We start from the raw sequence: 15781 nt of genomic DNA, 5'->3' as shown, positions 1-15781 counted from the left end.
AGTGCTAGGATTGCAGGTGTGAGCCACCACGCCCTGCCTCCTTTTCTTTTAAGGACACTGGTCATACTGGATTTAGGCTCGCCGTAATGACCCATTTTAACTTGATTAACACTGTAAAGACCATCTCCAAATAAAGTTGCATTCTGAGATACTGAGAGTTGGGACTTCAACATATGAATTTGCAGAGGTAGGGGGACACCCACCATGTCAGTCTGTACAACATTTTAGAAATGCAGCCCAAAGTTATTTATCTTTTCTTTCGAGAATTGTAATTTATAGGACCTTCTGTCGGCAACGTGTTCTCAGTGGGTTCCAGCTTGTGTGGGTGTTGTGTGCAGTGTGTCAGCATGAATGTATTTGATAAAGTTTTGATGTGAAGAAGCGGAGGCCTTAGACCTGCAATTTTCCTGAATTCACTTTTTTCTGTCTACAATGTAGGTGTCAGAATCCCCAGAAGACCTCGGGTGTGCATTGAGACCCCAGAGCGCAGGGACAGTGTACGAAGCTGCCACAGTGGAAGTGGATGTATCTGCTTCCATCACACTGCAAGTGCTGGTCGACACCCCAGGGAACATTTCCTGTCTCTGGGTGTTTAAGCACAGCTCCCTGAACTGTCAGCCACATTTTGATTTACAAAATAGGTAAGTGGAGGAATACCTTCTTGACATAAAATGTGGTTCATTTGGAATTTTGTTTCAAGTTTCTGTTCATGATTATTGTAAATCTTTTTTTTTTTTTTGGAGTCGGGGTCTCTCTCTGTCACCCAGGCTGGAGTACAGTGGCACAATCTTGGCTCACTGTAGCCTCGACCTTCCAAGCTCAAGTAATCCCCCCACCCCAGTCCTCCCAAGTAGCTGGGACTACAGGTGCATGCCACCACACCCAGCTAATTTTTAAAATTTTCTTCTAGACACCATGGTGTTTCACCATGTTGCCAAGGCTGGTCTTGAGCTCCTGGGCTTAAGCGATCCACCCACCTCAGCGTTCGAAAGTACCAGGATTACAGGTGTGAGCCACTGTGCCTGGCCTCAGCCTGTTTTTTGTAACTCTTATCTTCAGTGAAATAACGAGCTGAAAATATAGTTAGGGCATCGATACATGACATTATATATCCGTCAAATTTCCTAGGATGTATAACACAAAAAATGAACCCTGTTACAAACTATGAACTTTATTTTATTTGATTTTTGAGACAGAATCTCGCTCTCTCACCGAGGCTGGAGGGCAGTGGCCTGATCTTGGCTCACTGAAACTTCTGTTTTTCCCAGGTTCAAGTAATTCTCCTGTCTTAACCTCCTGAAGAGCGGGGATCACAGGCGCATGCCACCACACCCAGCTAATTTGTGTATTTTTAGTAGAGATGGGGTTTCACCATGTTGGCTGGGCTGGCCTCAAACTGACCTTACATGATCCTCCCACCTCAGCCTCCCAAACAAAGTACTGGGATTACAGGCATGAGCCACCATGCCCAGCCCAAACTATGAACTTTAAAATTGGTTCATCAATTGTAACAAACATATCACACCTATGCAAGATGTTAATAATAAGGGAAACTGTGTGTGGGGAGAAGTGCCTATGTGGCATCTTTGTGTGTCTTCTGCTTAATTTTCCTGTAAGTCTGAAACTGCTCTAAAAAGTAAAGTTGGTTGGGTGCAGTGGCTCATGCCCGTAATCCCAGCACTTTGGGAGGCTGAGGTGGATCACCTGAGGTCAGGAGTTCGAGACCAGCCTGGACAACATGGTGAAACCCTATCTCTACTAAAAATAAAAAAATTAGCCAGGCGTAGTGGTGTGCACCTGTAATCATAGCTACTTGGGAGGCTGAGGCAGGAGAATCGCTTGAAGCCCAGAGGGGTAGGTTCGGTGAGCTGATACTGACTCTGTCTCAAAAAAAAGAAAAAAAAAAGAAAAAGAAAAAGAAAAAGGTTAAGTCTATTAAGTTAAACCTATACACACACACACACATATAAGTATATAGAAAGCAGTGAGTGACTGGCAAAATGTAAAACAAATAGTGAAAAGAATATCTGGGATTTTTGTTTCTTTTTCTTTTTTTTTTTTTTCTGAGACAGTGTCTTGCTCTGTCACCCAGGCTGGAGTGCAGTGGCGCGATCTTGGCTCACTGCAAGCTCCGCCTCCTGGGTTCATGCCATTCTCCTGCCTCAGCCTCCCGAGTAGCTGGGACTACAGGTGCCTGCCACCACGCCCGACTAATTTTTTGTATTTTTAGTAGAGGTGGGGTTTCTCTGTGTCAGCCAGGATGGTCTTGATCTCCTGACCTTGTGATCCACCCGCCTTGGCCTCCCAAAGTGCTGGGATTACAGGTGTGAGCCACCGTGCCTGGCCTCTTTTTTTTTTTTTTTTTTTTTTTTAATATTTTTACCTTATTTATGAAGAAGTTTTTTTTTTTTTTTTTTTTTTTTTTTTTTTTTTTTTTTGAGACGGAGTTCTGCTCTATCTTCCAGGCTGGAGTGCAGTGGCACGATCTCAGCTCTCTGCAACCTCTGCCTCCCAGGTTCAAGCAATTCTCGTGCCTCAGCCTCCTGAGTAGCTGGGATTATAGGCACCCACTACCATTCCTGGCTAATGTTTTTTGTTTTCTTTTTAAATTTTTTGTATTTTTAATAGAGGCAGGGTTTCATCATGTTGGCCAGTCTGGTCTCAAACTCCTGACCTCAGGTGATCTGATCCACCCGCCTCAGCCTCCCAAAGTGCCGGGATTACAAGCGTAAGCCACCTCACCGGGTCTATTTGGGATTTTTTAAATGTCTTGTTTTTTAGATGGATATCATGTTAAAGATAAAATTTAGGAAGCCTGCATTTCATTCCTGTTAGTGTAGCAAGAAATTTCTTTCTTTTTTTTTTTTTTTTTGAGACGGAGTCTTGCTCTGTTGCCAGGCCTGGAGTGCAGTGGCGTGATCTTGGCTCACTGCAATCTCCTCCTCCTGGGTTCAAGCAGTTCTCCTGCCTCAGCCTCCCGAGTAAGCTGGGATTACAGGCACCCGCTACCACGCCCAGCTAATTTTTGTATTTTTAATAGAGGTGGGGTTTCACCATGTTGGACAGGATGGTCTCCATCTCTTGACCTCTTGATCTGCCCACCTTGGCCTCCCAAAGTGCTGGGATTACAGGCATGAGCCACTGCACCTGGCCAAGAAATTCCTTTAAAAAAATTTTTTTTTAAAGGAAATTTATTTTTGGGAAATGCTTGGGAAAAGAACATTTGATTTTATCTATTTTGTTTCACAATATGATAAGCAGAATTGCAATGTTATGTGCTATCTACAGATTATTTAGTAAGACATTGATCTGTCTGTGAGGACCATTGGTCTCATCCAGAAAAATGTCTTAGCCAAGATGTGTGGGTCGTGTCCTAACCCTGTATAGCTCTGTGCTGATTGCCGCCCCCTGCTGTCCTTGTCCTCTTGCTGAAATGAGATAGGGCAAAGGACATAGGTCAATTAAATGCCCTCTTAACGCAGCCTTTCTTTCGAATTCTTGCGGCTGTCCTGTTGTCCCACAGGTGTAGAGAAGGCACGCGCTTTCCAGGAACTATGTAGTAAACAGTACCCAAATGGCCTGCAAAGCGTATCAGGCCCCTTGATAGGGTCTTGGAGAACATCTCTGTGATCACCTTGTACCAGTTTTTTGTATTTTTTTTTAAAGGTCAAATACATTCTTCTCTTAAGTGATTTGCCGGACAGTGAGTATAGTTCTCAAGTTGAGTTCTAAATCTTGGAACACATTCATTTCCTTTCCTCTTTTGAGATTGTATTACTCACTTCTTGTTTTTTGGCTACAAATGTGCTGGGATTACAGGCGTGAGCCACTGTGCCAGCCACATTTTTTTCTTTTTATTGGGAAGGCATCTCAATATGTTGCCCAGGTTAGTCTTGAACTCGTGGCCTCAAGCAGTCCTCCTACCTTGCCTCCCAAACTGCTGCGACTGCAGACGTGGTGGCTCACGCCAGGCGAAGGGTTCAGAGAAGAAAAGCATATCATCAAAATAGACCTGCAGAAGCAAATCAAGTATGTATCCTACTAATTGACTGTGTTTATGAATGCAGGCCCAGGCACTCTTGAACCTGCTTGCTGCTTTAAAGCAGGGCTTCTCGAATATAGCCTGTATTTGGATTGCCTGGAGATCTTGTTTAAAATGCAGACTCTGATGAGTAGAACCTGAGATTCTGTATCTTTGTCAGTTCCCAGCTGATGCTAACACTGTTGGAGAAAGACTACACTTTGCACAGTTAAGGGTCTAAAGGTCAGAAAGTGTGAACTTATTATTTTATTTTATTTTTATTTTCTGAGATAGAGTTTCACTCTTGTTGCCCAGGCTGGAGTGCAATGGCGCGATCTTGGCTCACCGCAACCTCCACCTCCTGGGTTTAAGCAATTCTCCTGCCTCAGCCTCCCGAGTACCTGGGTTTACAGGCATGTGCCACCCCGCCCCACTAATTTTGTATTTTTAGTAGACAGGGTTTCTCCATGTTGGTCAGGCTGGTCTCAAACTCCCGACCTCAGGTGATCCACCCACTTCGGCCTCCCAAAGTACTGGGATTACAGGCATGAGCCACCATGCCTGACCAGAAAGTGTGAATTTAAATACAACATCACTCAACAAAGTGCTAGGAGGACTGTCAGCTTTAGAGAGGATAGCACCAACTACACATCCTACTTATCTCTTGGAAGAGAATGCCCCAACCCAATTTATATTTACTAATTATCTGAAAAGTTAAAAATACTGACACCAAGACATCTTTCTCTTTACATCTAAGTGATATTCAGTGTAATTATTACTTCATGGGAACATGCCTTTTGTCAGATTTTGCTTGAGTTGTTTCATTTAGACAGAGAAAGGCACAAACTAGGGGAATTTTTTTTTTTAACCTCAGTGTTCTGTGAGTGGGAAACTGAGACTGAGGCTGGTGACCAGGTGACTGGTCACGTGTGATCACAGAGGGTGCTTTGTCATAGAAGGAAATGGCATGCCACTGCTGAAGGGACTGTATCACCAACACTGTGTGTGGACATTTATTTATTTATTTATTTATTTATTTATTTAATTTTTTGAGACAGAGTTTTGCTCTCGTTGCCCAAGCTGGAGTGCAAGAGTGCGATCTCAGCTCACTGCAACCTCCACATCCCAGGTTCAAGCGATTCTCCTGCCTCAGCCTCCTAAGTAGCTGGGATGACAGGTGGGCGCCACCATGTCTGGCTAATTTTTTGTATTTTTTGGAGAAACAGGGTTTCACTATGTTAGCCAGGCTGGTCTTCAACAACTGACCTTAGGTGATACACCCATCTCGGCCTTCCAAGGTGCTGGGGTTACAGGTGTGAGCCACTGTACCAGGCCGTTTTTAAAATTTTTTTTAAAATAGAGGTAGGGTCTCACTATATTGCCCAGGCTGGTCTTGAACTCCTGGGCTCAAGTGATCTGCCAGCCTCAGCCTCCCAAAGTTCCGGGATTACATGTGTGAGCCACTACACCCGGCTTACTGTGCTTTTGTTGTTGTTGTTATTTCAGTTTGTTTTTTTTTTTTTTGACTGAATTTCACTCTTGTCGTCCAGGCTGGAGTGCAGTTGTGTGACCTGAGCTCGCTGCAGCCTCCACCTCCTGGGTTCAAGCAATTCTCCTGCCTCAGCCTCCTGAGTAGCTGGGATTACAGGCGCCTGCTGTCATTCTCGGCTAATTTTTGTATTTTTAGTAGAGACGGGGTTTCACCAATGTTGGCCAGGCTGGTCTCAAACTCCTGACCTCAGGTGATCTGCCTGCCTTGGCCTCCCAAAGTTCTGGGATTACAGGTGTGAGCCACCACACCCAGCCTCCTGTGTGTTTTTAGATGGGAGTTTTCGCTCCTAGAAGCTCAGGGAAGATGAGATGATGGCACCAGAATAGAGCTCTCCCATCCCCAAGGGGAGGACTGGTTAAAAGTCAGAGTCCAACAAGCAATGCCCTGGCTGAGTGCTGGGCACATGACAGAAGCTATGTTCTCCACAGAGCAGCTTCCGTGCCGGTCGGGGAACGCTGGAGTACCAAACTGCCTTTTTAGTCACTGTGAAATTTTGTTTTTAGTTTCACACATTTTCCAAAATAACTGTTCTCTTTCCTGTTTTGCAGAGGAGTTGTTTCCATGGTCATTTTGAAAATGACAGAAACCCAAGCTGGAGAATACCTACTTTTTATTCAGAGTGAAGCTACCAATTACACAATATTGTTTACAGTGAGTATAAGAAGTAAGTCCAGCCTGCTACTAGCATTCCAGCCTGGAATACCACAGTATTTCAAAGGAGTGGTTTAGAACCTGTTAGCTTGACCAGCTCCTCTAGATATATTCATGTTTCCCTCGATACCTCGTTGGATTGATTAGATTCCCGTCAACCCTCTGTAGAACCTATAGAGAACTGAGAATCACTGATGAATCACTGATGTGTGCCGTGGACTCTCAGAATGTGACTGCTGCCAAAAACACCTGGGACATCCTCTGTTCAGTAGCAGATGGCTGACAGGGAAGAAATGGAAAACATTTTCACCTTGGAATCAGAAGACCTCGGTTCTGATTTCTGGTTCTGATACTACCACCTATGGCAGGTCACAATTTCTCTGAGCCCCAATTCCCTTGTTGGTGAAATGAGGATAAAAATACGTACCTCACAGGATTAGAAGGTCTCAGCATGATCCAATAGAACTTTCTGACATGATGAAAATGATCTTTGTCTGCTCTTTCCAATACAGCAGCCACTGGCCACATGGGGCTGTTGAACACTTGAAATGTGGCTAAGGTGACTGAGGAACTAAAGTTTCCATTTTATTTAGTTTTAATTCATTAAAATTGGAATTTAAATAGCCCCATGCAGCTAGGGACTACTGTGTTGGACAGCGCAGGCCCACACGCATGCCAGACCATATGCAAACTGTAAGGAACAGTCCAAATACTCTTACCAAGGGAGGCAGCTGTGCGGTTGGCAGAGGCACCACCTGCATGTGCTTTTTGGCTTCTCCTTGTTTTGTCCCCATCATGCACAGACTCAGTGCTATGCACACTGACTTGCTGCTTCACCTTCCATGACCAAGAAGGACTAAAAGTGGCTGCATTCATTCAGGTCCTCGTGCCTTTAGGGGCCAGTGCAGTGCTCCAAAAACCCTGGGTTAATATTACTTAAAATTAGGTTCCCTCCCACACATTGACACAACTTGCCAGGCTGCCCTCTTCCTTGTCAGTGACTCAGGTGCACAAAGCGTGTGTGTCCGGCCCACGGAGGTGCCCTGGGTCAGGAATAAGCACAACTGCTGAGGATCTTCTGCCTGTAACATCTCAGATGCTCGCAGCGATCCTGCATGCATGTAGATGAGAAAACAAACCCTCTGAGAGGCGTGGTGGTGGGCACAGCTGGAGGCTTTCTGCACCACACTGCCCTGGGTCTTGTGTGAAAGAAAGTGTGTGGGTCTTGCTGTCAAAGCTACTAACAGAAGAGAGCACTCGAGATTCCCAGAAGTGTCATCTTATTGGGGTTGGGGGTGGAGTAAGGTTCTAAAGTCAGCCTGTAAGGTTTACATTAGCTAAAGTCAAAATTACTCAAAATTTGTTCTGGGAAGTCCTTTAATTGCTCTGAAAATGGTAGGGCCAGAGCCCTACAAGCTCCGAAGCCAAGAATCACCTTTTGTTGTTCTTTCATGTTGGTCTTGTTCCTGCCCCCTTTCCAGTCCCTCACCGCCTCTGTGGGACAGTCAATACGTGCCCCAGGTTGGATAAAGCGAGGACATTTCTTGCTCTCCCTCTCTTCCTCTTTCTCTTTTTCTCTCCTTTTTAAATTTTCTTGCCAACTATAAATAGTTGTATAAGGTAAGTGGGCATCTGCTGTGTCTCTGTTATACTCAGGGTATATTCCTTTCACTTAAGATTTACAGTGTAAAAATGTAACAACAATTATTCAAGCAAATTATAACTTATTTTTAGCATTCTGCAAGGTGGTGGGGTCCAAAAAATAGGTGGGAGAGATGTGGCAACAGTCAGTGTGAAAAAGAGGAAAGGGTTTAGTCAACCACAAGCTCAGTATTAACCACTAGCAGGGCATGGTTGCCAAAAAAAGTAAATTTGAACCTTGGCAGTGTTCATGAAAATATAACGTCTAAATTAAGGAAATTAATGGAAGATTATTCATTTCAGTTCTACTTTTTTTTTTAGATGAATACTGACAAAATGGAGCAACCAGGATAGTGGAAAATTTGGAATTCTTTAAATTAGGAGCAGGTGAAGGAATTGGGAATGTGTAGTATATAGAAGGAAATATTTTGAGGACACGATAAGATTGACTGCAGTGTAATACACAGGAAGTTCTTTTAGGATTTGGGTCAGGAAACCTGAGCTAACTAGTTAAAGTACCTTGTATGGTAATTATCTCCCTTGATCTCAGTTTCTGATTTTAAATATTTGAAGGATTTTCATATGGAATCAAAGCTAGACTTTTAAAAAGTTGCTCTAGAGGGTAGGATAAGAACCAGTTGTTAGAAATTACAGGGAGAGATCGAGACCATCCTGGCTAACACGGTGAAACCCCGTCTCTACTAAAAATACAAAAAATTAGCCAGGCATGGTGGTGGGCGCCTGTAGTCCCAGCTACTTGGGAGGCTGAGGCAGGAGAATCGCTTGAACCCGGGAGGCAGAGCTTGCAGTGAGCTGAGATCCGGCCCCTGCACTCCAGCCTGGGCGACAGAGCAAGACTCTGTCTCAAAAAAAAAGAAATTACAGGGAGAAAAAGTAAAATCCACCACAAGACGGGAAAAGTTACTTGCAGTTCACAATCAACAAAGGATTAATAGTCATAATATGTAAAGTCAATAAGATAAACAATCTCTGTAAGTCAATAAGAAAAACAAAGCAAAATGAAAGCCTAGTAGAGAAATGAACAAAGGACATGAGTCGGCATTTCATTTTTGGAACGTGAAACCTAAATGGTCAAGAAACATGTGAAAACATAAACTTAGGCACGTTAAAAGTTGTAAAGAGTATATCTGAGCAGAAAGCAATTCATGAATCGGGCAGTGCCAGATGGTAAGCAGGTGGGCTCCTGTGAGGGGATTCAAGGGTAAGACTTCTTTCTATAAGGTGTTCCTGGGGGCAAGACAGAGAAAAGATTTGATTGGTTAAGGAAGGGCAGTCCCTCGTTTGGTCAATCTGCAGTTCCTCATTGATTAAGCTAAGTGGCATTTTGCTGCTCATATTGAATTGGGTTTGTTTTTTGCTTTTTGTTGTTGTTTTTGTAGAGACGGGGTTTCGGCATGTTACCTAGGCTGGTCTCCAACTCCTGGCTTAAGCGATCCTCCCGCCTCACCCTCCCTAAGTGCTGGGATTACAGGCATGAGCCACCGTGCCCGGCCTTTATTCTTTCCCTTTTTTTTTTTTTTTTAAGTTGGGTTTTGATTTGTTTACATAGGAACTCAAGCTATTAGAGCTGTCTCAGCCTAATGGCCTTCCAAGTAATTATTTTAACACATGTTAAATTAATAATGGATAAATTAAATTAAGACCACAATGAAATACCATTTTATATCTGCTAGATTGTTGAAAATTAAGAAGTCTTGGTAAGTATACAAAGCAATAGGTGCTCTCATCTCCTGGTGTGTACCATAAATTAATATAACCCCTTTGGAAAACAAATGGTCATTATGTGTAAGGCTGAATGTGCTCATACCATGTAGACCAGCAGTTCTCCTCTTAGGTATGTTATTAAGGAAACTGTTACACACATGCCTCAGTACAAATGTGTGGAATGTTCAGAGCACATGGTTGATCATACAAAAAACTATGGCCGGGTGTGGTGGCTCATACCTCTAATCCAAGCACTTTGGGAGGCTGAGGCAGGAAGATCACTTGAGCCTGGGAGGTTGAGGCTGTAGTGAGCTGAGATTGCACCACCGCACTCCAGCCTGGGTGACAGACACCCTGTCACACACACACACACAGAAGGAAACAGCCCAAATGTCTACTGCAAGAAAATGAGAAAACAATGGTATATATAGCAACAGAATATGAGGTAGCAGTAAAAAAACATAAAGTATAGCTACATGTAAAACCATGGATGAATGTTAAAAACATTAAGGTTGGATGAAAAAGTGAAGTTGTGGAAGCTGCATATTGATTGATAACACTATTTTGAAGCTCAAGAGTGAAATAAATCAATATATCATTTAGCACCACATATTTATGTGGTATAACTACTTTGAAGAGTCCCCGAATAATAAACAAAATTCAAGATAAAGGCCATGTACAGTTGAGAGATGGGGAGAAGCACAGAAGTAGATCAAAAGGTATTTATTAATATTCTAGTTATTAGGTGGATAGTGGCTCCGTGGGTATTTGTTCTTATTATGCTTTGAAATTTATACTTCATATATTCTTTCATATATATATATATCAAACAATAAATAATATTTTCAAGCAAAATTTATTGTAAGGAGAGAGGCTGGAATTCAGTATAGGGAACTTACCTTAAAAAAGAAAAGTTTGTCAGAAATTAGAATGACCTGCCCTGGAAGGTCATGAACTCCAGTCCCTAGAAGAGTCAAAGTAGAAGTAGAAAGTTTATGTTGGAAATAGCTGGGAGTGAAGGATGGTGTGTGTGTATGTGTGTGTGTGTGTGTTTGTGTGTGTGTGTGTGATGGTCCAGTGGGAGTGGGAGGCTGAACTAAACCTCTAAGTTCTGTTGCAATTCCAACTCCACCCTACCATGTTTCTTCTGCCTTTCTGGATCTTAGTGTATCTCTGACTAGTTGCAGATCAAATTATAGGAAGAAAGTTGAGGTCTAAACTATGCGTTAAACAAGGGTTTAAGCCATATGTTATTGCTAATTTCCTTTTTCCTGTGCCTATCAATATTTGTATTTTCACATGGCTTCACTAGACTACTTTAGTTAGCTATGGATTTGTGAAATACCCAGAGAAATTGGCCAAGAGGATAAATGTTAAAGTTGACACTGCAGCCAGAGCTAAATTTAATATAGTGTTTTCTTTTGATGCCTTTAGTATTAAAAAAAGAAAAAGATCTGTATATGTAATGGTTGGTGGGGGTGCAGAAGACACTGCTACGGTATAAAATACGAACTTTTCTTAATGACATAGAATCCTTTTTTGAGGGGCTGCTAAAATAATTATTTTTAAAATAGTAAAATGTTAATAACTTATGATGCTTTAGATACCCTGCTTTACACATTAAGAAGACCTTACTTTAGAAAAATGGAAAACCAGGACGCCCTGGTCTGCATATCTGAGAGCGTTCCAGAGCCGATCGTGGAATGGGTGCTTTGCGATTCACAGGGGGAAAGGTATGACACATCCGTAGTAGCTGCTATTCTCATAATTTCCTTTTGGCTTTTTTCTAATGTAGTTGACATCAAGCTGTATGTAAAATTTAATTTATGCTCATTTAAACAGGAAACTTTGGCTTCTTAAAGTTAAAAAATGACCAGTATAGGGCCTGGTGAAGTGGCTCATGCCTGTAATCCCAGCACTTTGGGAGGCCGAGGTGGGCAGCTCACTTGAGGTCAGGAGTTTGACACCAGCCTGGCCAACATGGTGAAACCCCATCTCTACTAAAAATACAAAAAATTAACCGGGTATGGTGGCAGACGCCTATAATACCAGCTACTCTGGAGGCTGAGGCAGGAAAATCTCTTGAACCTGGGAGGCAGAGGTTGCAGTGAACCAAGATCACGCCATTGCACTCCAGCCTGGGCAACCAGAGCAAAACTCCGTCTCCAAAAAAAAAAAAAAAAAATTAAATAAATAAAATAAAATAAATAAATAATACACAATGGCCAGTGAATAGGGAGGACAAGGATTTTTTTGGTAAGGGGCTTTTTGGAGCCCCTCAAATCAACTGCAGGACCGTTCCTGGGCATCACGGTACACAAGTAAAAGTCTCTCTACGTTCCAGGATTGTTGGCTCCCTGGGCATCTGGTTGGGGCAAAAAGAAAGATACTGATTTTAAAGTACAATTCTCTTATAAGTACGAAATTCTAGGCTGGGCACGGTGGCTCACGCCTGTAATCCCAGCACTTTGGGAGGCCGAGGCCGGAGGATCACAAGGTCAGGAGATCCAGACCATCCTGGCTAACACGGTGAAACCCCATCTCTACTAAAAATACCAAAAAAATTAGCCGGGCGTGGTGGCGGGCGCCTGTAGTCCCAGCTACTCAGGAGGCTGAGTCAGGAGAATGGCGTGAACCTGGGAGGCAGAGCTTGCAGTGAGCTGAGATCGCACCACTGCACTCCAGCCTGGGTGACAGAGCGAGACTCTGTCTCAAAAAAAAAAAAAAAAAGAAAGAAAGAAAAAGGAAATTCTAGGTCAGGTGCGGTGGCTTAGCCTGTAATCCCAGCACTTTGGGAGGCCAAGGCAGACAGATCACCTGAGGTTGGGAGTTCGAGACCAGCCTGACCAACATGGTGAAACTCCGTCTTTACTAAAAATACAAAAATTAGCCAGGCATGGTGGCGGGCGTCTGTAATCCCAGCTACTCAAGAGGCCAAGGAAGGAGAATCGCTTGAACCTGGCAGGCAGAGGTTGCAGTGACCCGAGATCGCGCCATTGTACTCCAGCCTGGGTGACAGAGTGAGACTCCATCTCAAAAAGAAAAGAAAAGAAAAGAAAAGAAAAATTCCTTGTGACTAAATGTTCAATTTGTGATTGTCCTGTTTGTTCTGGAAAGGCAGTCTAATATGATTGTTTAAAGATATAGAATCTAGAGCCAGATAGCCTGGTTTTGAACCCTAGTTTGTTTAGCAGCTGTGTGGCCTTGGACAAGTTACTTAACCTCTCTGTGCCTCATCAGAAGAATAGGGATGACAACAAGTACTTATAGGATTGCTATGATGAGTAAATGAATTGATATATGTAAAGCACATAAAACAGTGCCTAGCCATTAGTAAGTATGGTATAAATGTTTATGTAGTTTTTCATATATGCCAAAGCTAAGTTCTCACAAAGTAAAAATTCTTGCAGTTTGAACTAATTAAAATTTACTAAACAACTTTTTTTTTTTTTTTCCTTTTTAAATGGGACCAAATAGAAGGAGAAAAAGTACCAAATACTTTGTTCCAAAGTGGTACAAAAGTTCGCTTTCTGCTGAGGCAGGGAGAGGAGTTTTGTTCTGTTGAATACTTGGGAGTCTTGGCGGATTTCCCTTGCAGGTGACACCTTGGCCCTCCTCTGTTCCTGCGGGAACTCGGGTGACCTTTGAAACTTTAGCTTCCCCATCCCTTACTGTGTCCCCTTCAGTGCTGTGAAGAAAAGGATGCTTACCTTGCTAAACTTCATGAAAGCCCAATCATGCTTTTTCTCTTCTCTCTTTCTTCTCTTTTTTTCCTTTATCTTCTTTCTCATTTTTTTCCTTTCTTTCCCTGTCTTTAAACAACAGCAACAAAGAGATCACCAAACATGAACAATTTTAAACTGTTTTATTATGTAATTCTCCTTAGTGTTATTCTAATTCATTGAGATAATGAGTAACTAGCTAACTCCCTTATGAGCTCTTAGCTGAAACCATAGATTTGGGCTTGTTTACCTTTTGACCTTTTGCTTACCATTTGACCCTTAAAACTGGCTCTAGAACTTTGTTCTCCTCTTGAGCATTCATTTGTAATTTTAGAACTTGTTTGGCCAAATGGTACTTATTTTGTAATTGCAGTTGTAAAGAAGAAAGTCCAGCTGTTGTTAAAAAGGAGGAGAAAGTGCTTCATGAATTATTTGGGACGGACATAAGGTGCTGTGCCAGAAATGAACTGGGCAGGGAATGCACCAGGCTGTTCACAATAGGTAACTCCGTAATATCACGTACTTTCATTTTCAGTGACTATTTCTTAGCAACGATCAGGGACTAACAGTAACTGCGTAGGTGATCATTCAACTTCAGAAATCCTGTCATTCCTTTAGGCCCCAGTAAATGCAATATTATGGATTCTGTAAATGCTGATTTCTTCATAAAAGAGGAGAGTCAGTCTCTAAAAACTTCTTTTATTAATGTGGTTAGTAATATTTGAGATGATGCTAAAGTCTTTGTTCAGAATGTTCAGGATATCCTCCTGTGATAAGGCAATAATCACTTTCTTTTTTCTCACTTGGGATGTTTTCATCTCCTAGATCTAAATCAAACTCCTCAGACCACATTGCCACAATTATTTCTTAAAGTGGGGGAACCCTTATGGATAAGGTGCAAAGCTGTTCATGTGAACCATGGATTCGGGCTCACCTGGGAATTAGAAAACAAAGCACTCGAGGAGGTAATAGGACAAGTTTGTATTCTGAAAATGCAGGAACAATTAACTAACAGTCCGGATTGAAAACATTAAATGCAAACTCTGTTTTATTAAAACCTAGGGCAGCTACTTTGAGATGAGTACCTATTCAACAAACAGAACTATGATACGGATTCTGTTTGCTTTTGTATCATCAGTGGCAAGAAATGACACCGGATACTACACTTGTTCCTCTTCAAAGCATCCCAGTCAATCCGCTTTGGTTACCATCGTAGGTAATGCAGGCTGCTCACACAATCTTTATTCCTATTTTTAGTTGCTTTAGTGTGGAATGTGAGGTATGCAGTACAAATTCTGATTTCAATATAATGCTACTATCAAACACTAAGAAAGAAACTGAGTTAGAATAGCTTTGCAAAGATAATCTGCCCACCCTCTTCCTTTTCCCGTGAAACCAGGCCCGCTTGAATGCTACTGTGTTTGCACATAACACTTTGTAATATGACCATCTGTTTGTGTACTTTTATCCCCCAGTAGACTGTAAGTTTCCTAAGGACAAGGACAATTCATTCTATTCTTGTAGTTCCAGAACCTGACACAGAGCCTGACACAAAATAGAATATAAATACTGGTTCTAAGAACCAACTAGCCTCACTGTTAGGGCAGTGAGCACTGAGAGACAGTACAAAGTACAAGCCCTTAGATGCCCTGAAATTTTGGTGGGGTATGTAGGATCTGAAAATAACCACAATTCAATAATCTCAGATTAGGGTACAGCATTCAGCCATAATGAAAATGCTAAGAAACACAGTGATGCTCTTAGCAGATTAATAAGGAAGTGTTCCATAAGGCAACCTCGTGAATATTGCTAGCCAGATTGCTCTTTTATTTGTGCCTTGAGTTTATTTTACTCTCTCTCATCAACGAGAGAGTGGTGCTGGCTGAGAGCAGGGGCTTCCAGACTCTAAGGAGACCCCTAGTGTGCACACGGGAGTGGGGGATCCTTTCAACCTTTGGAAATTGTCTGCAAAATCTGTAGGTTTATTTATACATTTCTCTGGGAAGACAGTCAGTTTTCTACATCCCATTCTTTTTGTTTCCTTCTTTCTTTTTTTAAACATTTCTTAACTTCAAAAGAAATTAGGGATAGGACTCCTGGGTTTTCACTCGGATTATCCAACCTGACCTGCAGCATGCCAACACCTGAGTTTTCCTGTGTTAAACTGATGAATACAAGTTTATTTTATCTTCTCAATACGTTTCCATATGAATATTATTAACTAACTCATAAATGCCTATTTTTTCTTACAGAAAAGGGATTTATAAATGCTACCAATTCAAGTGAAGATTATGAAATTGACCAATATGAAGAGTTTTGTTTTTCCGTCAGGTTTAAAGCCTACCCACAAATCAGATGTACATGGACCTTCTCTCGAAAATCGTTTCCTTGTGAGCAAAAGGGTCTCGATGACGGATACAGGTGAGACCACAAAGGACTCTTAAGATATCTTTTTTAGCATAATTCTCC

The 15781-nt window shown here is 42.2% G+C and overlaps 1 protein-coding gene across 2 annotated transcripts in view; it reads left to right on the top strand.

The window, feature by feature from the left end:
- FLT3 (fms related tyrosine kinase 3) overlaps window positions 1-15781 on the top strand; it is a 104972-nt gene that overhangs the window by 43162 nt on the left and 46029 nt on the right. Inside the window, exons 3-9 of one of the 2 annotated variants that reach the window (XM_010362418.2) lie at window positions 439-641; window positions 6122-6237; window positions 11194-11323; window positions 13686-13813; window positions 14138-14277; window positions 14375-14528; window positions 15565-15733. In XM_010362418.2, the coding sequence (XP_010360720.2) occupies window positions 439-641; window positions 6122-6237; window positions 11194-11323; window positions 13686-13813; window positions 14138-14277; window positions 14375-14528; window positions 15565-15733 (1040 nt within the window). Of the gene's footprint in view, window positions 1-438; window positions 642-6121; window positions 6238-11193; window positions 11324-13685; window positions 13814-14137; window positions 14278-14374; window positions 14529-15564; window positions 15734-15781 lie in introns of those variants that run through there. The other variant, XM_030922439.1, reaches the window with a different exon arrangement.

This window comes from Rhinopithecus roxellana, chromosome 18 (genome assembly GCF_007565055.1).
Source record: "Rhinopithecus roxellana isolate Shanxi Qingling chromosome 18, ASM756505v1, whole genome shotgun sequence".
In the NCBI taxonomy this organism is placed as follows: Eukaryota; Metazoa; Chordata; class Mammalia; order Primates; family Cercopithecidae; genus Rhinopithecus; species Rhinopithecus roxellana.
This window is presented reverse-complemented; position numbering and strand designations above follow the sequence as displayed.